The sequence below is a fragment of the Physella acuta genome, unplaced genomic scaffold (assembly GCF_028476545.2).
Source record: "Physella acuta isolate Inbredline_101_S28 unplaced genomic scaffold, ASM2847654v3 ptg000987l, whole genome shotgun sequence".
Lineage (NCBI taxonomy): Eukaryota > Metazoa > Mollusca > Gastropoda > Physidae > Physella > Physella acuta.
In genome coordinates, this window is record NW_026732504.1 from 18,080 (window position 1) to 42,241 (window position 24,162).

The 24,162-nt window shown below is 36.3% G+C and overlaps 2 protein-coding genes across 2 annotated transcripts in view; both read left to right on the forward strand.

Moving 5' to 3' along the window:
• Nucleotides 1-1,169: 1,169 nt before the first annotated feature.
• Nucleotides 1,170-16,748, forward strand: LOC131954257 (uncharacterized). The gene is made up of 13 exons (XM_059317834.1): nucleotides 1,170-1,292; nucleotides 6,452-6,696; nucleotides 8,143-8,281; nucleotides 8,714-8,907; nucleotides 9,370-9,542; nucleotides 11,201-11,360; nucleotides 11,619-11,701; nucleotides 12,078-12,291; nucleotides 13,192-13,346; nucleotides 13,424-13,772; nucleotides 14,569-14,659; nucleotides 14,931-15,021; nucleotides 15,987-16,748. Exons 2-13 carry the CDS (start codon nucleotides 6,636-6,638, stop codon nucleotides 16,746-16,748), a joined length of 2,472 nt encoding a protein of 823 aa, XP_059173817.1. The 5' UTR covers nucleotides 1,170-1,292; nucleotides 6,452-6,635.
• Nucleotides 16,749-18,688: 1,940 nt separating this feature from the next.
• LOC131954265 (uncharacterized) overlaps nucleotides 18,689-24,162 on the forward strand; it is a 51,443-nt gene continuing 45,969 nt past the window's right edge. Inside the window, exon 1 of the mRNA XM_059317844.1 lies at nucleotides 18,689-18,758. The gene's annotated coding sequence lies outside the window, so the exon portion shown is untranslated. The remainder of the gene's footprint in view (nucleotides 18,759-24,162) is intronic.

Below are 24,162 nucleotides of genomic sequence, written 5' to 3' on the forward strand. Positions count from 1 at the left end.
TTCTATAGGCGTGCAGCAAGATGGGAGAACGCATTTGTTTAGCTGTGTTGATTACATCATCCATTGTCAAGACGGCATTGTTTTTGACATGGTTAACATTCTCTCGGTCCCTCTAGTATAAGAGGTTCTTTTACACTTTTAGTGAACGAATGATAAGAGCTGCAGCACTAGGAACAAGCTCTATATTTGCTTGTTTGTGTTTTACTGCAATATAGAGACATCTCCAATAAGCGGTTCCCTTCTGAATGGCATTACCAACTTTATGAGCAAGAGAAGGAAGGTATAGATGGCACTTCTCCAACAGCTCTGCAATACCGTTAAAATAGCACTTGGATTTTTTTAGGGTGTTGTTTTCAGGCCACTCGCTTTTCAGCCGACACCACTCGTAATTAAAATTACTTTAACTTTAACTAAATAAAACGTTCCCGTTATGGATTATATATATATATATATATATATATATATATATATATATATATATATATATATATATATATATATATATATATATATATATATATATATATATACATATATATATATATATGTAATACCTAATAATTAATTACAAAGAAAATTTGATATATTTGAGTCATTATTAATCATGAATTTGTTTCTAAAGATGGAAATCTCTGTATTTGAAATGGGACAAAAGTTACAATATTTGATCCGACATACCTAAATACAAGGTGTGTGGGGGGGGGGGGGGGGGAGGGTGTAGGCCTAAAGTAGGCTAATGTGGTTTCACCCACGACTTCTGTCCTACCCATGGTAGAGTACAGGTACCCGGACTGCGTTCAACCGATCTTCCCCCTCGACCCCCCCCCCCCACCCTAACGCAAATCCGCGGAAAAAAATGCTCATTTATATTCGGTCTAGTCTGGAATCGACGGTCTTTAAGGACAGTTGCGTGGGCTGATCCAGTCAAAGCTTCGGGATCAAACGTCGCCACACAAGTGTCCGACCCAAGGACTTCCATAGACGGGGGGAGGGGTGAAACGTGTCCACGGCACTCCTTGCTAACCGTGACCTTGGGGATCTAACCGCGGTCAGGCTGGCCAATACCTGGGCGCCGTAATTGGTGGCCCGCCAGCTCTATAAGGCCGTCGGATGATCTTTTCACGGTCGGTGACTCTTGAAATCATTCTGATTGGTGCTTCTCCTGAAAAGTGAATGGTATGTTTATAAGACTAGCGGCTAGACTAGACGTGTTGATCTTAACACCGGCGTTCACGGGTCGTCAGTCAGATCAATTTATATCTTGGTTGGTGATCATTGAGAAAAATTAAGAAGTAAGTTGTTTACGTCTTATAAAGTTAATGTCATATATATATATATATATATATATATATATATATATATATATATATATATATATATATATATATATATATATATATATATATATATATACATATACATATATATATATAATTCACAACATTTGCTTTAGTTAAATGCATGTGTTTTTTTGGTGTTCACATAATGTATTATATCTTACGGTATGTCACTGTGAGAATGCCGTGTAACGTTATTTTAAAATAGTAACCGAACCCGTCGGGTTATTTCATTTGAGACTGCAACAGGTTAATACATTTTTATACGTACCTGAACATTGCTGTTGGCAACGTTAGGCTACTTGTATAACTACCTGACTACTCACAAAATACATGAACAAAGACAACATCCGATGATGGTATAATCGATACATCGGAAACGTTTATCAGTTTATTTTAATTTTCTTTTATAATCAAATTGACGACACCTAATTCTGCAGCCATTAGCGTTTCCCCTTGGAGGTGCGCCTATAAACGGAGCCTGATAGAGCTAATTGCTTGTGGACCCTGTTGCCTTGGGCGGCCCCAAAGATATTTTTGAAAACCGTGGTGCTCATTTTGACACCATTTTTTTTTCAAACCGTATAGAGGCAGATTTCGCTTTCCCCTACACCGATATACATGTCGACGACAATATATAGATCTATGTACTTATATGGGGCCTCCAATCAGTGTTTCTTCCAGCCTTTTTTCTCCGGGGTGCATTTGAAATTTTCGGGGGGGGGGGGGGGGAGGGGGGCGGACAACAATTTCCGGGGAGCCGGACACTGTCAAAAAAATAAATTTCCTATATAAATTCCATTTCGTTCGGGGCGGGGGGCGGTAGACTTTCTTCGGGGGAGGGGGGGGGGGGCGGTGCACCCCTGAAGAGATGCCTGGAAGAAACTCTGCCTCTAATTGAAAATAGCGTAGAGCCTTATGGAATCTTAACTCGGTCCTGCCTGCCAGTAATTTCACCAGCCGGGTGAGTTCGACTCAAAGTTGGTGTTGATTGGGACAGAGAAATCTGGGTGGATTCGACTCGAAGTTGGTGTTGATTGGGACAGAGAAATCTGGGTGGATTCGACTCGAAGTTGGTGTTGATTGGGACAGAGAAATCTGGGTGGATTCGACTCAAAGTTGGTGTTGATGTGGACTGAGAAAACCAGTCAAGTACTTTGTTTGATGTTAGAGACGTCTTTAGATCTCACACCATTGTAGTTGTCTGCTTGTGATTAACTTTAGTGTTGTCTGTTTCTGTGTTAGCTCTTTGACACGGGGTTAATAGGGTCAACTACAAAACACATCACTTTATAATTCATCCCACGGTTTGGCTAGGTTTTGTGTTTGATTTCAAGAATAATCAAAGTTTTACAAGCAGTTATTTTTTTTAAAGATTCATCATTCAATACACGTTACCCTCATATGCATAGTAGTACCAATTAATCCTCACACACATATTCAATATTCGGTCACATATATGTACCCAATAATATCCCCACATACATGTACCCAATAATATCCCAACATATATTATATATACCCAATAATATCCCGACATATATGTACCCAATAATATCCCCACATACATGTACCCAATAATATCCCCACATATATGTACCCAATAATATCCCCACATACATGTACCCAACAATATCCCCACATATATGTACCCAATAATATCCCCACATATATGTACCCAATAATATCCCCACATACATGTACCCAATAATATCCCCACATATATGTACCCAATAATATCCCCACATATATGTACCCAATAATATCCCAACATATATGTACCCAATAATATCCCCACATATATGTACCCAATAATATCCCCACATATATGTACCCAATAATATCCCCACATATATGTACCCAATAATATCCCCACATATATGTACCCAATAATATCCCCACATATATGTACCCAATAATATCCCCACATATATGTACCCAATGAATAATATCCCCACATATATGTACCCAATGAATAATATCCCCACATATATGTACCCAATAATATCCCCACATATATGTACCCAATAATATCCCCACATATATGTACCCAATAATATCCCCACATATATGTACCCAATAATATCCCCACATATATGTAACCAATAATATCCCCACGTATATGTACCCAATAATATCCCCACATATATGTACCCAATAATATCCCCACATATATATACCCAATAATATCCCCACATACATGTACCCAATAATATCCCCACATACATGTACCCAATAATATCCCCACATATATGTACCCAATAATATCCCCACATATATATACCCAATAATACACCACATATATGTACCCAATAATATCCCCACATATATGTACCCAATAATATCCCCACATATATGTACCCAATAATATCCCCACATATATGTACCCAATAATATCCCCACATATATGTACCCAATAATACACCACATATATGTACCCAATAATATCCCCACATATATGTACCCAATAATATCCCCACATATATGTACCCAATAATATCCCCACATATATGTACCCAATAATATCCCCACATATATGTAACCAATAATATCCCCACGTATATGTACCCAATAATATCCCCACATATATGTACCCAATAATATCCCCACATATATATACCCAATAATATCCCCACATACATGTACCCAATAATATCCCCACATACATGTACCCAATAATATCCCCACATATATGTACCCAATAATATCCCCACATATATATACCCAATAATATCCCCACATATATGTACCCAATAATATCCCCACATACATGTACCCAATAATATCCCCACATATATGTACCCAATAATATCCCCACATATATGTACCCAATAATATCCCCACGATCGACGTCATTATCTACATACTCCCACATAAAAAACCACACACAAATGTTTACCACGCTGTGTTTCCACCACACTTAGATCTATTAAAATCAAATATGGCCTGACACACATTTATACCCAATTCCCAGAAATGGCCACACACATATTTGTACCCTATTTCCGTTCCCCACCCCATATTCAATACAGAATTCAATTACAGAATATCCCCCCCCCACACACACACACACATATATATATATATATATATATATATATATATATATATATATATATATATATATATATGTATATATATATATATATATATATATATATATATATATATATATATATACATATATATATATATATATATATATATATATATATATATATATATATATATATATATATATATATATATATATATATATATATATATATATATATATATATATATATATATATTCCCTTTATCCCATACAGAGTTCTGATCCGATACTCTCTACATATATTTGTACCCAATATTCCACAACACAAAAATTTCCCCATATTTCATCAGAACAACATTTTTATTTATACCACAAGTTGCATTTATTCTATACTTTAACGGTTGTCTACGAACTTCCAAAAGAATGTTGCGCCCATTCAATTTCACAGTCAACAAGTTTGTGATCGAAACTCAATACATAATTCAACTGTCCAATATTTTTAAGACCAAAGATCAACACATAATTCAACATCCCGATATTCTAAAGACTAAAGCTCAATACATTATTTGAGATCCCAATTAGAATAACTGTTTTATTTTCAAATACAAATTGTTATAAAAAAATAGGTGATAAAATTTCCTTAAGTCAACGGGTAACCCTTTGATTATGTTTACGTGTTGAATCGAATAGCTTAGCTTTGCTTGTTGAGACGGGCTCTAGGTTATAATGTTAGCGTTCTTGGGGATTTCCGTTTTTGAACCGACACGCGTTTTCACTCTATTCAACGTGGCTTTGATTTTGTTGTGAAAACAGAATTGTTTGTCTGTGATTCAATCTGGTGGTTCGCAGCCTGCCGTTAAAAGGGCTATGGCACTTGTGGCATATAGAATCTAGGCCGTGTGAAATTAGTGTCACGCTTCAGTAGATTTTCATAATAATATTATAAAAAAATTCCAAAGTGGCATGTACCGCAGGTTATGAAATATTAATATTTCGCTTTCTTTCAAACAACCACACCCGCATTACAACCCACACGTTGTTTAGCCGCGAATAATTTTTGGTGTCAATATCTTTAGACTATTCTCACGACTCCTGCTCAGCCTTGACCTTTATACCGCGTCACAAACTTTGAATGGATGTTTAATTGTCTATTGTCACAACTATAAAGAAAACAGTGCTCCCAAAAGCTGCATTAAAAAACGTCTATAGATAAACTTCGTTACGATTAATTATGCAATTAATAAAGCTATCAAGGGGGTGGGGTGAGGTGGGGGTGGAGATGGAGATGGGGTGACACCAACTACAAAATCTAAATAAGGAAAAAAAGTTGTGCTGGATATTTTCAACCACTGATGCGTTAATTTTTTTAATCAATCAATAACTGGGGTGTGGGTGACACAACATCTATTAATTTACTATTAAAAATGCTTTTTATCCCCATTTTAATTAATTGGTGGATTCGTAAAATGTGTGCTCGAATTGACGCCATTATGCTAAATGGGAAAGGGTGTGGGGAGGTGACACCAATTACAATTTTTACCGATAAATAACGTACTGATCACAACAAAATACACCGTGTACGAGAGATGGAGGTTAAAGATGCTGATCGCTGCCCTTTCTTCAACCGTGTCCTTCAACGAGACACTTTGCAAGCAGAACTTGAAGTTTGATGTACGGTTTGCAAGAAAAAATGTAATATTTTATTTTAATAAAAAAAACCTGTTAATTGAGTGTCGGCGACAGTTGATTACCGTAAGACAACTACAGTTTAACTGCTAATGGTGGGAGGGGGGGTTGGATGAACTAGAACTAGAATGTTGTTGAGGTGTCAAAAATAACATAGCATTTGTTAAGTATTTGCAGTGTAAAAAACTGTTGGTTTTTGTCGTGTAGGTGGTTTGTGAAGTTGTGTTGGGGGTATATGTTAGTAGGGACGGCGTGTGGTACGAAAGGGCCAAGGGGGGGGGGGGGGGTTGCAAAATTAGCTTGATGTAATGTATGGACAGATTCTAATTAGAGAAATCCACATTTCACAGGAAGTCTTGTTTTATTTTTTGTTTGTGACACATTCCTTCAGACTGTGTTGTGTCGCCAATGTGAGAGGGGACTGCATAAATTTGACGCTGCAGAGAAAGTAAACAGAGAATCTGTGAGACACAGGCAGGAAATCTACCTTTATGAGAAGAGAACTACAGAGGAGAATCCAAGTGTGCTGGAGTGGGGAGCCAGGACGATCTAAGAGGATCTGACTGGGTGAAGTCATGCTACAATGTGTTCTGGTCCTCGGCTTGTATTCACTAGTATCTCATGGTTTAGAAATAGGTAAGTTGTGAATAATTTTGACCTCATACAACAAAATAAATAGTTTACGTCTAACAGCGACATGTGCTATAATAAAGCGAGAATGATCTCCGCTAGGCCTAAGTTTTCTCGTATTTTTCTTTTTTAACAGTAAAGGGGATGGCACTCTTCGTGCAATCGCTTCTAGAAATTAAGAAATATATAGAAGTTAGCACACCAAACGCGATGTGAGATTATAAAAATTCTTATGGCAACAGAGCTAAATACTACTTCCGGTCACCGGAAATTATGTAATATTTTACAGAGTCAAAAGAACTGGATATTATACCTACGGATGAAATTGTGTCAACCTTAAGGATATTGTAATCATATTTTGGGTATTTTAGAAAGCTGAAAAAGAGTAAAGTACCATTTCCGGTTTTCGGGGGTCATACGAACATTTAAATTTATCAAAGCATAAAATCTTCTACTTATCTATGAACGTAAGTTCACCCGGAAATAGATAAAAGTAGCACTTCCGGTTTGCGGACATCGTACACAAGTTGAAAGAAACTTAAACGTTACTCTCGACATTGGCTTTTGAAAGACTGGAAGTAGAGTAATTATCACGTCTGTTACTGGAAATTGCTCAACTGAGATACAGATTTATAAACTTCGTCAACCTAACGAAACTGTGTTCAAGTTATCGTGTTTGCAATACACACACAGACGGGCAGGATTGCTACATGAAGCTTTCCAGCTCCAATAGGTTATAAAACGTCACAATTTGTCAAAATCTCGATTCATAGTTTTGCACGATTCCAATGCAATCTCTAGATTCCGTATACGATAAAGAACGAAGGTGTAAAACGGTGAAAACTTTCAAAACTTCTGTTAATTTTTACGCATGATTATAATACTCCCTCTATACTCTGTGTAAGAGAGTGTAAAAAAGGCTGAAATCTTACGAGTAAGCAAGTACTATTTTTTTATTGTCACAACGTCAATACATTAGCGGCTCTGGGTCGAGTGTCATCGGGTGGGGTTCGAACCCTCCTCTTCCGCACTGTAACAGTGTATTGAGGCGTGTCCAGTCATTCACATTTCTTTAGAGAGTTTTCAACTTCACAATTCACGGTTACCATATTTCTACGTTGGTTATTGAAGGCCTAAAAGGAAATTACAATAAATCGTATACATAGAAATTTGCTTGTATTTAATAGGCACTTCAAAGCATTTATGAAAACTTACTGACAAATATAGGCCCTACTTACATATAGTTTGCACATTCAACAATATTAATTCATAAGAAAATAATTTGCTCTTTGCCATTTTAAACATATTCTTCTGTTTGACATAAGTGTTTTATCATATGTTGTTTTATCACATGTAGATCTCTATGTTTTAATCAAATACGTAGATGATAGTGATAACATTGCCGTTTGCCTGTACACTGTTCTAGAATAAACGAATTTATTCCATACCCAGAGAAGCCTCCAGTGCCGAAGTTCACCAGCGTAATATGTACAGACACATACGAGATTACTGTAAGCTTCGACAGGGGAACCCCACGACCTGATTGGATAGACGACTACCAGATCACACTGACTGTGGGTGATGAAAGCTTGTGAGTGTGTAGACTCTACAGTGTCTGAATCTCCACTGAGCATCTACCCGTGTTCCCTGCTTTCTGTGATGTCTATCCCCTACATATATCTCCTCATTTCATCTCCTTGTGCACATATTATGTGCATCTCCTTCGTATAGCCTTCATTTCCCTAGCTAGATACTAACTCATTAAACAGCTGCTACCTCTATCAAGATGCAGAATTTAACACATCTACATTCATTTCATGGTTAACTCAAAAATTCAAGGCATAGCCTATCGCATCGCTATCCATCCAACTTAACACTACTTGAATACGGTTAACCAATCTCTACTTTAAAAATTTAACAGTAGCATCCGATTAAAAAAAAACCAAATTATAAATAATAAGATTTATTTCTTTTGACACATATGAATGTCTAAAGTATCAAATATTGTTGCTGTTGTTGCCAGCATCCTGTGCACGATGACCATTAATCGCACTGACCCACGGTGGCACGACAGTGTGTTGACCTGCACCCAGAAGATGGAAATCAACGTTGTCTCCACAAAAAATGTCACGTTATCTATTCTAGTAGCCAGACCCTCACTGAACATCACAGTACACAACGTTACAATATCAGAGAACTACTTTCTGATTGATCACAGTTGAGTCAACTTTTTAAATATTTCGGATTCAATAATTTTTAGAATCTATTGTATAAATTAAAACTAACATAAAAAACCTTTTATAGCAACAAGCTTTGAAATGCACTGAAAACAAGAAAATAAAACTATTTTGCTTTCTTTCATAAAAAATATGGTTGCTCATGAGATGTTTTATATATTTTACTTTAGCGACCAAAAACTAAATAAAAGCTTGTAAAAATCATGACATTATTTTTCATACAATCGGTTTATTATTAAATATATCCTGTTGTAATTTGAAAAAGAAGACTTAAGTACTCCAGACAGCTTTTAAGATAAAACTGAAGTATAATTAATAAACGATATTAAAGACAAGGTTGTTACTCAGTAGCAGCTACAATGAAGTTTTATTTTTTCTAACAATGATTTATTTAGATCATAAGATTTCATTTACCTGGGGAAATATTGTTTTGTTCCGTTAGTCGTCCCTAGTACAGTGCAGGAGCTAAATGCCACCAGCATTGGAGCGACGTCTGCAACCATCTCGTGGCGTTTGTCTCAGTATTTAGCGGACCTGATGTTTTACATGGAAAAATCTCCACTCCAGTACAGGATAATTGTCAATAAAACAGACGGACTACCGGAACTATGGAACGTAAGTCTCAGCTCTAGAACCATTGGATCAAACTAAACTAGGTCTGAACCAGACCACTTCAGAAAATACGTACGTGTTATTGTTCTGTTGCAACTCTTCTTCCTTTTATTCTTTGTTCTTAATTAATGTAAGGGATTTCTTCCAACACTATTAAGTTTTGCGTGGCAACAGGTAATGCGCGTTTCGTATTGATATGTATGTGATTGTCATAAACCATGTTGAGAAAATAACACCAACGCTGTAAGACAACATATGTTAGCGCATGGCAGCGTAAAGGAAGAAATCAAGTCAGAATCAGATGGAGAGGCGTGGTTGTGTCTTTATTCTCTCCAATGTGCCCATAAGTACGACGGTCATGATGCCGTTGAAAATGAAGTAAACCGATATATTTATCGAGAAACTTGTCTAAAATGCGATTATTGTTTAACTTTAATGAATCTCACATAAACAAAATTATTTTTAAGGAAAAACCTTTTTATTATAATCACAAATCACAAAAAAAAAAAAAAAAATCACAAATTAAAACAAAATACACAAAAATTAAGAAGATAAATAAATCGAGGTTGGTGTAACCTTGCTAAAGCTATACGCTGTCATAATGATGAAAATTGAACGGAAATTGAACGTTAGTCTTATATTATGTTATAGAAAGTAGAGCTATCAATGAATTCCCTATGAAGGGGGATATAGTTTACACAAGTGAGCGCTCAGGTTTATATTTTTAGTCATGCCAACTTTTGTAAGATTACACCAAATTTATTTTTAAGCAGTTTAGTGTATATTTTTTCATTTGTGTTTTTTCTTTTTTTCTTCCATTTTTGTTTTGTTTTTGAATATGATAAAAGACTATTTCCTTCAATTTTTATTTTTGTTAGTGAGATATATGTTCAACCTTTGAGTTATTCGTAGAAAATGAAGTTGACGATACATAGACTATGACTAAAAGTAATTCAGTTAAAATCCACCCAGTAGCTAAAACTTAGTTGCCTGCCCCTTTTTAGTTTGTAGTCGACAAAATCAGCTAACCGTGAACTGACAAGAGTTCACGCTCGACGGCCCTCAGATCAAGCTTCTTCTTCTTCGTTCTTAATTTTTAGTGCCGACCCCTTCGGATCAAGCAATTGATAATATTTTTTAAAATCTTATCTCCTTTTTTAGAACTGAATATAACAGTTTTTAAATTAAATTTGAATGAAAAATTATCTAATTAGATTAAAATTTCGATATTCTTGCATTGTCATTCAAGATCTAACACAGTGCCAAATTTCAGCTCAATCGGGTATTAGGAATCGGATTGAATTGATATTTTAAGATTTGTGAAATATACTGTTGAAAATGTAGGAATTATATATTTTTAATTTGAAATGTAATGACTGATTTTCTAACTAATTGCTTTGTCACCTAAGAACTACTACTGTTGCTAATTATAGAGCTCCATCGGAAAATGGGAAGGGGGTCGGCCTGGTCGGATATTAAAGCTCATGGTTGCTGAACCGTAAAGTCCCGAGGGCTCGATTACTGGGACAGCCACTCATCTAGGAGAGACAACTCCTAAATCAAACAACTGCTGCCTTTTATTTTGCTTTTTGGTTGGACAATGGCTATGGAAGCTAATCCAGAAAGACAAGAAATTTACTTTTCCCCTTTTTTACCTTTAGGTGACCTTAAAGAAAATAAACTTGAAAACCGACTCCAGGTATGTGCATGTCGAGTTGGTCAACCTGACGTCATACACCGGCTACACTGTGACCGTGTACGGGATCGCTGGTGGGGGAGAGGGCGAGAGACAAAAGATTCGTTTCACCACTGGCATGTCAGGTTGTGAAATAACGTTTTCAATTTTAAAAATCTAAATCATGTCGGCAACTAAAAATGTATTTACAAAATATGCAGCTTATCATCAACAGTTCACTGTTTAAGGTTTTCTACACTACACATTGTTTTTACATTGTCGAACATTCTGAAATAATTCATTACCTGTTTCTACATACTTGCAAACAATTAAGATATTTGCTTGTAGAAAATGTTAGGTGAAGAAAATTATAATAAAGTCTTATGTACAAGTTTGGTCCACAGTTCCGACAACTCCACCAACAATTGAGAACTTCAGTTATTCATGGATTTACTCCCCTGATAATAAAGTTTTAGTTATGTGGAATGTAAGGGACTAGTTTTTAATACTCTTAAATTTGTTCAATTTATACTTCTTTTATTTTCTATATTACATTAAGAAAATAGTATTTTTTTGTAAGACGATTTATTAATTGTTTTTTCGAATATCTAAAATCAGAATAAACAAGCTAAAATGAAACTACAATTTGTTTGCATAAAACTTTATTTGATCCGTCAAACAACATTTACAATTTAAATCCGAGCACAAACGATGATACCAAATCTAATGCTAATCTTAAACATTATTGTAACTCTAATGTCAAACACAGACACCGTTTTGTTTTTCCACATTCAATGTGAAATCACCTCACATTTCTCCATGATAAACATAGAAGCTAGTCTCGCTATGGTTTTCTTCCACAGCCTCTGTCCAGAGATGCCATTGGTGGCAGCAACTTCACTTACCAGCTGGAAGTGACCGTTGGTCAAGCAAATCCTACAACACAGTTCGTCAAGAAACCTCACTTTGTTCACAAGCTTTCATCTCTGTCTGAAACCATCACGATCAAGGTTTGGTCAGTCAATAAAGTTGGGCGGTCGGTGAACTACTCTACACTGGTCATACCTAAAGCAAAACGTAAGTTACTATTTTTGCCTTGTCATATTGAAATTAAATATATTAAGTTGTCATATTTAACGACATGTATTAAAAATGAAATTACTCGATGTTAAACTAGATCTAAAACAGGAAATTGTTACAGGTTTATTAAATAACAGCTAAATAATTAACAGACTTATGTAGGAGAATAATATTCTAAAAACAGTGTAAACTATTGACTTTTATACGGGCATACCAGACTGGAGCCATGCTATTAAGGCAGGCAAACTCCCATCAGGATTCAGTATGGAGACTTTCCCATATATTGCCAGCCGCTAGAATTGTGGGTTTGGGTTTAAGGGGCAGGTCAAGGAGCGTAGCGACCCTTCCCGGCGCCCGGGGACAAACTTTTCGATTTGCACCCCTCCTCGAGATTTCGATTTGCACCCCCCCCCCCTCAAACTTTCGCTTTGCACCCCCCCCCCCCCCCTCGAGATTTTGATTTGCACCCCCCCCCCCTCAAACTTTCAATTTGCACCCCCTCCACCTTTCAATTTAATTTTCCAACCCATTTTGGCGCCCCCTAAGCTCGGCGCCCGGGGACATATGTCCCCCCCCCCCCCCCGCTACGCTACTGGTCAGGTCAGACAAGAGATTTGAACTCAACATACACGCGTTCTATCGCTACACCACGCTGTCCCCAAACACTGCACCACTGTGATGCAACCCAGCTAGTGTGACGTTCTTCATAATACGAATAGTAGCTTACAATATACACACTGAATAGTGACTTCCAATTGTATTCCTATTTGTTTATCTTATAACACTACAGAATGTAGATAAGATGTACTTGCAACTAAAATATCATACACCTGTCATTGATCTATAGATGAAAACACAATAAAAACAAATGATAACTGAGACTTTTCATTTACCCAGATTTTCATCAGGATGGAGCAACCGTAACATTGGTTGACAGAGACCACGTGACAGTGAATATTAGTCTCGCAGACGTAGCCGATAAACAAATGGTTGCAGTACATTGGTGTGAGACCGAGAAAGACCAAATTTTTGGTATATATAACGTGTGTAAGGTAAGGTGACTTTCAAAAAAAAATTGTGTGTCATTTTGGATTATTTAGTTTTTAAAGAGGATTCTCTCACTCCATAGGAGAAGCTGATGACACATACAGAAAAGTTCAACAATTCTCGAATCACAAACAGGGGCGTGTACAGAGTCCCAGTGAATGTACGCATGTTCAGACAAGAACAACTCGGCAGCCTGATGCACCGGCAAATCACGTACTACGAATCTACAAGTAGCACGTATGAAGGTCTTTCTGGAAGTCTCACCAATGCCACGATAGACCAGGCTGGTTCTGTTGCGCACACTGATGGTGCAGGTACGGAAGGTCATCCGGATGTAGATAAACTGAAGTTTTTTCATTCAGTGATGGAGGGCGGACACTGGATTGGAATTGTCCCTGTGAGCGAGAACAGTGTTTTAAATAACATTAAAGGTGACTGGTTATGACATATTCCAAATATTACTAACGCCTCAATGTTTTAATATGATGTGTGTCCGGTCTATTTTTGCAGAAGCAAAAGGGTTAAGCTTAACGCTAGCTGTAGCATTGCAACATTAGCATTACTAGTTTATTACTAGTAAACCGAATACCCTCTTCTAGAGCAATGCAATTTCTGGATTTGCTTCCATAGGATGTGTCCATCTTAGAACTTACTGCAGTTGTTTGATTTTGGAGTTTTCACTCCTAGATGGTTTCTTACGAGCTTCATCTGAACTGGGATTCGAACTCTGGACTTTTCGATTTAGCAGCCATGAGCTTTACCGGACCGACAACGCCGGCTCCTACTTCGTCTCTTGAATTATGATGTGTAACCACGTCTAACGTGGTTCAGCCTTCTCACAGCCCAACGTATTTAGTAGATTTGTAACACGTTTAAGCATTAATCAGTGGCTTTTGTCACAAGATAAACATATCATTATGTATCTTCCAAAGTGTGAAGGCTCGTTTGTTGTAATGCATGTTTGTTGTCAGTGCTTTGATGTTTTCCAAGTAAACTTTACCAAAATACTTGTTTAGTTCACTACAACAGTTTTATTGCATGCATTTTTTCATTAGATGAAATTGCGCTTAAAGCCAGGTTTAATTCTTTGTCAAGAAAAAGTACCACAGTTAGTTTTAATGATTGATAAAAAATAATTATTAATCGGCAAAATGTTTTTAGATTAAAGTATATATAACATATAATAATAAATTCTAAATTTGTTGATTTCTTTAAATACTTTTATAGAGACAAAGGAAATACAAACAAACGTAATCGTCGTAGTTGTTGCATGCGTCTCTATAGTATGTATAATTGGACTCATCATTGTCATGTATTTGTAAGTATTTTCTTGTAGAATGGTATGTAAGTATTAAATAAATGATATTGGTAAAATAATAAGTGGTTGTATGTTTCTTATCTAATTTTTAAATTCTTTTTTTAAAAAAATAATGAGTTATTGAATAGTTAAATGAACAATAATTGAATATCATAACAATTTTTGTATTGACTTTCATTATCATTGTCATTGTAAGAATAGTATGTTTAAAAGTTTATAGATCATTTCGGTTTTCACCGTGTAGAATCTTGAATTTATGAATTTATTTTAGCGGTGTCAAGCAATGCATCAAGCGAAGAAGATATTTCAATACACACGTTGTACCTCCCGTTTTAGCAGATCAAATGGAACCGATGATACAGGTAGGCACAATCTTTAGGTCCCTATTTCTCTCAAATGGAACCAACGATACAGGTAAGCACGATCTTTAGGTCCCTAATTCTCTCTAAAGGAACCGATGATACAGGTAAGCACGATTTTTAGGTTTCTGATTCTCTCAAAATCTCATCAAATTTCTTTAAGTCTAACCCATTGTCTTTTCACTAAGTCTTGTCAGACTCATTGTTTCTCGCAAGAGTTCTCCTCTCATTATCTCGTTTTTTTCCTCGACGCATTCAAACTAATCAAAAACTTTATATGTCTAATCCACGTAATCCTAATCACGTAATCCAAATTTAAGTTTTGCCTGAGCCTGCAGCTTTTAAGTTACCGGTCTCATCCTGTACCAATTATCATTAAGTTTAACCTAAATCATCCTCTACCTATTAGCATTACGTTTAACCTAAATAATCTTCTACGTATTAGCACTAAGTTTAACTTAAATCATCTTCTACGTATTAGCACTAAGTTTAACCTAAATCATCCTCTACCTATTAGCATTAAGTTTAACCTAAATAATCTTCTACGTATTAGCACTAAGTTTAACTTAAATCATCCTCTACCTATTAGCATTAAGTTTAACCTAAATATTAGCATTAAGTTTAACCTAAATAATCTTCTACGTATTAGCACTAAGTTTAACTTAAATCATCCTCTACCTATTAGCATTAAGTTTAACCTAAATAATCTTCTACGTATTAGCACTAAGTTTAACTTAAATCATCCTCTACCTATTAGCATTAAGTTTAACCTAAATAATCTTCTACGTATTAGCACTAAGTTTAACTTAAATCATCCTCTACATATTAGCATTAAGTTTAACCTAAATCATCCTCTACCTATTAGCATTAAGTTTAACCTAAATAATCTTCTACGTATTAGCACTAAGTTTAACTTAAATCATCCTCTACCTATTAGCATTACGTTTAATCTGCATAATCTTTGCTAGCAGACGACTCTGGGGTACAACGATGATAGAACTGGTTCTTCTAACGAAACTGAGTCCGGCCTGGGTGCCAGTGTAGCAGACACTGAGGCTCCCAGTCAAGGCTCGGCCACAGACACAAGTGCCAGATCTTCTAGCAACCATGTTGCTTCCACCAACGGTCAAGAAAATTCCACCAACGGTCAGCATAATTCCACCAACAGTCAACAGAATTCCACCAACAGTCAACAGAATTCCACCAACGGTCAACAGAATTCCACCAACGGTCAAGAAAATTCCACCAACAGTCAACAGAATTCCACCAACAGTCAACAGAATTCCACCAACAGTCAACAGAATTCCACCAACGGTCAACAGAATTCCACCAACGGTCAAGAACAGAATTCCACCAACGGTCAAGAAAATTCCACCAACAGTCAACAGAATTCCACCAACAGTCAACAGAATTCCACCAACAGTCAACAGAATTCCACCAACGGTCAACAGAATTCCACCAACGGTCAAGAAAATTCCACCAACAGTCAACAGAATTCCACCAACAGTCAACAGGACTCAAGCAACGGTCAACAGTATTCCACCAGCAGCGGAAGTAGATCTGGGACTCGAACCTCAGGACACTACGACGCCTCCACCAGCTGGGAAGCCGGGCCCAGTACTGGGAGCCGTGTGGGAGACACCAGCTCCAGTAGTGACCTCGAGCAGAGGAAGCTGTTGGAAGAGCTGGGCTTAGAGATGTGCTTCGACTCTATTGAAGACGAAGGATAATCCATCTAACAATGTCAGGCTAGTTGTCTTCAGATCTACTCCGACACTGAATGAGTTCCTTGTCAAGATAGTAGACATCCCTCTCAGCGGAAACATAATAACCTCTTAAGTTAAGATTATAAAAAGTTTTCTTCACTAATTGCTTGTTTACATGATTAACATATTCTTTTCGTTTTTCTTAGCTGTATGTCAATTTTCTTAGCTGTATGTCAATTCGCTTCTGTTAATAGTTCTGCTTATATTTATTGTATTTCATGCTATTCTTTAAAGTTATATTGCGTTTCTTAGATTTGTACTTAGTTTAGTTTTTAATATTTCCTATAGTACGACTTTATATCGACGTAGCATCAGCTTGTGTGTGATGTACGTTGATGCACTTCTGTTAAAATAGCGATGCGTCTTTAAAGTTGGTGAATTAGTTTTTGAAGACAAAATGTTTACTTACTTGGTAGTATGTATATACCATTGTTCTTGGACTATCTGTGTAGATTGTGATTCTATTTGTTAGAAGTATTTTTTTTATATTGTTTGATTTAATTTATTTTTGTAAAAACAAATTGCTTATGTTTTCGTAATTAAATTTTGTTTTTACAAAGCTATATAAAATTTAAAAATAAAAATTGTTTATTTTATAAGATTTTTGTCTTAGCGTTAGGTAGATGATCTAAAAATATTAACAAAAACATGCAATAATCCAGTTGATGGTTGACGCCAGGATAATTTAGTTACAGTAAGTTTGTCACAGTAAGTCTGTCACAGTAAGTCTGTCACATAAAGTCTTGTCATAGTAAGTCTGTCACAGCAAAACTGTCATAGCATGTTTGTCACAGTATTTCTGTCACATTAAGTTTACCCAATCTTTTACAAGTCTGAGGTCTGTCACAGTAAGTCTGTCACAGTAAGTCTGTCACAGTAAGTTTGTCACAGTAAGTCTGTCACAGTAAGTCTGTCACAGTAAGTCTGTCACAGTAAGTCTGTCACAGTAAGTTTGTCACAGTAAGTCTGTCAGTAAGTCTGTCAGTATGTCTATCACTATCACAGTAAGTCTGTCAGCAAGTCTGTCACAGTAAGTCTGTCAGTAAGTCTGTCACAGTAAGTCTGTCAGTATGTCTATCACAGTAAGTCTGTCAGTATGTCTATCACAGTAAGTCTGTCAGTAAGTCTGTCACAGTGAGTCTGTCAGTAAGTCTGTTACAGTATGTCTGTCACAGTAAGTCTGTCACAGTGAGTCTGTCACAGTATGTCTGTCACAGTAAGTCTGTCACAGTGAGTCTGTTACGGTATGTCTGTCACAGTAAGTCTGTCACAGTGAGTCTGTCAGTAAGTCTGTTACAGTATGTCTGTCACAGTGAGTCTGTCAGTAAGTCTATTACAGTATGTCTGTCACAGTAAGTCTGTCACAGTGAGTCTGTCAGTAAGTCTGTTACAGTATGTCTGTCACAGTAAGTTTACCCAATCTTTTACAAGTCTGAGGTGGTTAGTTTCTGAAACCGCTTTTACTACAGTCTGAACCAAAACATATTCTTTAGAAATGATAACACAACAATGCCCTGTGTTAATAAATCAAATGTAGTGTAGTTCGTGCTTGCATTACATAAAGTATTAAATCCTGCTTGCTATGAAATATTTCACTTGGTTGTGAACCGAAAGTGTACAACTTGTAAAAGACCACGTGTCTGAAGTCTGCACGCCTCACGACAAGCTGGGTCACGATTTTAACAGTCACTAGAGCAGGACACGTTTTAAAATCTAAGTTCCAGATTTTCCAGGTATGACCGGGAACGCTGTAAAAAAAAAATCACACTATATGTAATCGGTGCGGCAAGCCTTTATTGTGACCTTGTGGAGCGAAACACCGTCTCGCTCCACCAGAGCGTTATTGTTCTTCTGTTAACTGTCACGTGACCAGAGTTTCGTTTCGTCCTGTGCGTAGGACCAGTGACTGGATTCCTTATACACTGATTGTTAGATCAGTTGACGGGCTAGATGGTGATCTAAAGACTTCACGAGGTAAGAGGGAAATATAGTTTACAATATCTTTATCTATGTATCTTTCTATGTATCTATCTATGTATCTATCTATGTATCTTTCTATGTATATATGTATCTATCTATGTATCTATGTATCTATGTATCTATCTATGTATCTATGTATCTATGTATCTATGTATCTATGTATCTATGTATCTATGTATCTATGTATCTATGTATCTATGTATCTATGTATCTATGTATCTATGTATCTATGTATCTATGTATCTATGTATCTATGTATCTATGTATCTATGTATCTATGTATCTATGTATCTATGTATCTATGTATCTATGTATCTATCTATCTATCTATCTATCTATCTATCTATCTATCTATCTATCTATCTATCTATCTATCTATCTATCTATCTATCTATCTATCTATCTATCTATCTATCTATCTATCTATCTATCTATCTATCTATCTATCTATCTATCTATCTATCTATCTATCTATCTATCTATCTATCTATCTATCTATCTATCTATCTATCTATCTATCTATCTATCTATCTATCTATCTATCTATCTATCTATCTATCTATCTATCTATCTATCTATCTATCTATCTATCTATCTATCTATCTATCTATCTATCTATCTATCTATCTATCTATCTATCTATCTATCTATCTATCTATCTATCTATCTATCTATCTATCTATCTATCTATCTATCTATCTATCTATCTATCTATCTATCTATCTATCTATCTATCTATCTATCTATCTATCTATCTATCTATCTATCTATCTATCTATCTATCTATCTATCTATCTATCTATCTATCTATCTATCTATCTATCTATCTATCTATCTATCTATCTATCTATCTATCTATCTATCTATCTATCTATCTATCTATCTATCTATCTATCTATCTATCTATCTATCTATCTATCTATCTATCTATCTATCTATCTATCTATCTATCTATCTATCTATCTATCTATCTATCTCTCTCTCTGGTCTGGTCTGTCTGCCTCTATATCTGTATATCTGTATGTAAGCCCTGCTAGGGGGGGGGGATACCTAATATCTACCCTTCTAGGCTTATCTAACTAACTACTGTCCGGTCAGTGCAAGCCCGGATAAACCCAGACTGGTTAATAACCTAACCTTAGTCTAAATAATAAAACTACTAAAAATAAAACAAAAACTTAACCAATGTAATAAAATTTATTTAACAAAATAAATATGGAACCAAGCTTATAAACAAACTAGAATTTAGGTAAAACAGAACACTGGAGACATACAAAACAGAAACAGAACTCAACGGAACAAAACACCCAATTTCGGACCACCGTCCTAGAAAGAGGAAAAATAAGACAAATCAATTTAAAATGTAAAAAAGTCATACACAAGGCAGTAAGCTGACACAATTGTCAGCCTAAACAAGAGGCTCTCATAAATGAAAGTAAAATCTACAATAATCCATGACTAAACCCAGGCCATCGTGCTACCACGTGGTCTGGATAAAACAAACATTGAAACTTCTCAAAGTCGAAGTGACTAAATAGATCTAGTATATAGTCACTTTGTATACAAAATCAGCAAACAAAAATATGGAAAACATAATAAAACACTATAAAAATAACCCTACGTTACCATACACCACATAAACGTGACACAGAAACTCTTCAACACACAGGCCTCGACATTCCAGCAGAATGTCCCTCCATGTCGACACACCACATTCACGAACAAAGAAACCAATACTACGAACAAAGAAACCAGTGCTACGCACAAGAAAATAGTCCCTAATACAATAATAAGTAACATTCAGGACATAAAGCAAAGTGGAGCAACAATCCAAAACAAAGTTTGCATAAATAATAACACTAAAATATAAACAAGACACAATAACCAGACTACAAACCATTGTAAAATCAAAATCATATCAGCGCCATAATAGCGGACTACTTAACTAAAAACCACAACAATCCTCAAAGGAACATAAAAAGCGACATTCGCCTTCTTAGTTACAAATAATTATAATAACAGATAAACACACTCCAGCCGCTCACATGTATATCTGTATATCTGTATATCTCTACATCTCTACATCTCTACATCTCTACATCTCTACATCTGTACATCTCTACATCTCTACATCTCTACATCTGTACATCTGTACATCTTTACATCTCTACATCTCTACATCTGTACATCTGTACATCTTTACATCTCTACATCTCTACATCTGTACATCTGTACATCTGTACATCTCTACATCTCTACATCTCTACATCTGTACATCTCTACATCATCTCTACATCTCTACATCTCTACATCTCTACATCTCTATATCTCTCAGAATATATTTCCCTTTACATATCTGCCGTGTGTGAAAACCTACACCGAAAGTAATTGGATTGCATGAGGTAGATTTCCTAGGGAAAGCTTGTCTGGTTGATTTCCTCAGGAAAAATATAGCCATCTGGTAGGCGGAATGTGTCGTTGGAGTCGTGGTGAAAACACATTAGGGACTGGTGGGTCGCTAGAGCGATTACAGGGCACGTAACTACTGATTTATTTTTACCTGTTATTTAATTAAATTAAAAATATGTGTACAAGACGTTCATTTGTAGCTAATCTTTATGGGAAGCTAATTTAAAAACAAGGCATTTATAACAGGATCTTAAGTTACAGATAATTAATTAAATTTTAAGCAGATGAGTCAGACGGTGTGAGAAGATTGATTAGCTTCAACAGATAGTTTTTTTTCCCAACAATGAAAAACCGATTTTTTAATATTAATTATTAACTACGCTACCAGACACCCATAATGACCCTCTTCGCTATCAATACACTTCGTTACAACCAAGTGCTGATTATCTTCCCTTCATCCATGACTTGATGATTTCTAATAACTTACGTCCCCTTATTTTAACCCCTAGGGTTACTTAGGAAATCAACAGCTCCGGGTTCCCCGTCTTGTACACTACGGGGGCGGTAATTTGGAGTTTGTTACTGGTGGGAGATTTGTTTTGATAAACAGCTGTTGCTTTATTAACAAATTTATAAGTCTCACTTAAAAAAGGGTTTAGTTTGCTATACAGCCTAATTAAGTGTGAAGTCAGTTGTCGAAATATTTTTTCTTAATACTAATTAGCAACTTCCTAGTAATTAATTGGAGTTTTAAGCGAACTCTCAACTCTGGTCTGTAGATTATTTTTGAAATAAGACATCGGCCTATTTTTTCTGGTGACCGGAAAGAAGCGCACTGGAAAAAAAGCGCAAAACAAAAAGCGCAACGGAAAAAAGCGCAAAGAGAAAAAAGCGCACACAGAAAAAGCGCAAAGAGAAAAAAGTGCACACAGAAAAAGCACAAAGAGAAAAAAGCGCAAACAGAAAAAAGCGCAAACAGAAAAATGGACTGACTTCTAGATGTCTATATAGTATATAGTATATAGTATAGATTAGATCTATATTACTATAGATCTATACTAGATCTAGTCTAGTAGTAGATCTAGATTCTAGACTAGATCTAGATCTAGATCTAGATCTACTAGATCTAGATAATAGATAGATTCTAGATCTAGCTCTAGAATAGATCTCTAGAGTACTCCTCCTAGAATCCTAGAATCTAGTACTAGATTCTCGATATAAATCTATCTAGTCTAGATAATCTAGATCTAGATCTAGAAACTAATAGCTCTAGCTTACTGTTTAGAGCACTCACAGAACTCAGAGAGTCAGTAGTCACAGGCCACAGGCCTAAAAAAAACAACAATGAAACGTGCGTTAAAAAATTCTACAAAAACATTGGTAACAATTAAAAAGAATAATGTTAGATATTAGTAATCTGAGCATAACAGTCATAAAAAAATAAGCCAATTATAATGAAAAGAGATACAAACGAATTTTAAAAGCCTGAATCGAACTGAAAATATTCCCTTGTTCGCCATTTTGTTTTCTTGGATCACCTTGTCCGTATTTATCATGGACAATAAATGTTATGACTTTAATCTTTTTACTCTCCCTGGCCACTTCAGTTCAGTTCAAGGTGGGGTTGAGGGCGGTTTTATTAAATTTTTAAATTTATACAATAATTCAAAATCATTTTCAACGGCTTATGTTCAATACAAAAATATGAAAATGAGTGTAATCGATGGTTCCCAAACGGCTTTAATTTTTGAAAATGTAGCTATAATTTTATCGCTTTCTATATTTTTAAAAATAATTTTAAAAAAATTTAGTATGATTACATAGACTTTTCCTTTCTAATGTTGATTATCAAAATTTAAAACTTGAATTGATTAAGAATGTCCATTTGGTAATATAATTTTTTAATTTAATATTTACATTTTTCGGGCAAACGGCCTTCGGGCAAGTGGCATTCGGGCAATAGTCACATTCGGGCAAGTGTCCATTCGGGCATTTGTCGCATTCGGGCAAGTGTCCATTCGGGCATTTGTCGCATTCGGGCAAGTGTCCATTCGGGCATTTGTCCCATTCGGGCAAGTGTCCATTCGGGCATTTGTCGCATTCGGGCAAGTGTCCATTCGGGCATTTGTCCCATTCGGGCAAGTGTCCATTCGGGCATTTGTCGCATTCGGGCAAGTGTCCATTCGGGAAATCTGCCTTCGGGCAAACGGCATTCGGGCAAGTGTCTTTCGGGAAAACGTCCGGCTCCCATGAAATACCACCCTCATTTCCCACTTAAGTCCCCCCATCCTGCCCCAACACTTCCCACAAGCAAAATATTCTTTAACGTTAACTATTGAATAATTTAAAGTGCACCTTATATTTTTAACATCAAGTAGATAATCGACTTTTTAAAATCAATAGCTAAATTGTAATTATCACGTACGGTATAGAGAAGATGAATTCATTATCAAGCCGGTCAGAGTCCCCCACACCCCCCCCACCCCGAACACCATGAAACTCATCCCCAGATGCTAGAGATGTGTAGGCTAGAGACAATAGTTCTAAGAAGTCGTGACTCCATTTGTTTGTACCAGTGGTTCATAGGAAATCTGGGGGTGATGTGGGGGGCTTTTTGGGGGTGATGTGTTGGTCTTTGTGGGAGTGATGTGGAAGTATTTGTGGGGTGATGTGGGGGTCTTTGTGGGGGGTGATGTGGAGGTCTATTTGGCGTGATGTGGAAGTATTTGTGGGGTGATGTGGGGGTCTTTTTGGCGTGATGTGGAAGTATTTGTGGGGTGATGTGGGGGCCTTTATGAGAGTGATGTGGGGGTCTTTATGGGAGTGATGTGGAGGTCTTTGTGGTGTGATGTGGAGGTCTTTTAGGGGTGATGTGGAGGTCTTTGTGGGTAGATGTGGAGATACTTTTTGGGGGTGATGTGGAGGTCTTTGTGGGGTGATGTGGAGGTCTTTTAGGGGTGATGTGGAGGTCTTTGTGGGTAGATGTGGA

Coding starts and splice junctions, on each gene's coding strand:
- LOC131954257 (XM_059317834.1), top strand. CDS start 6,636: ATGCTACAATGTGTTCTGGTCCTCGGCTTGTATTCACTAGTATCTCAT. Junction 12,292..13,191: donor GGTCATACCTAAAGCAAAAC/GTAAGTTACTAT, acceptor TCATTTACCCAG/ATTTTCATCAGGATGGAGCA. Junction 13,773..14,568: donor TGTTTTAAATAACATTAAAG/GTGACTGGTTAT, acceptor ATACTTTTATAG/AGACAAAGGAAATACAAACA.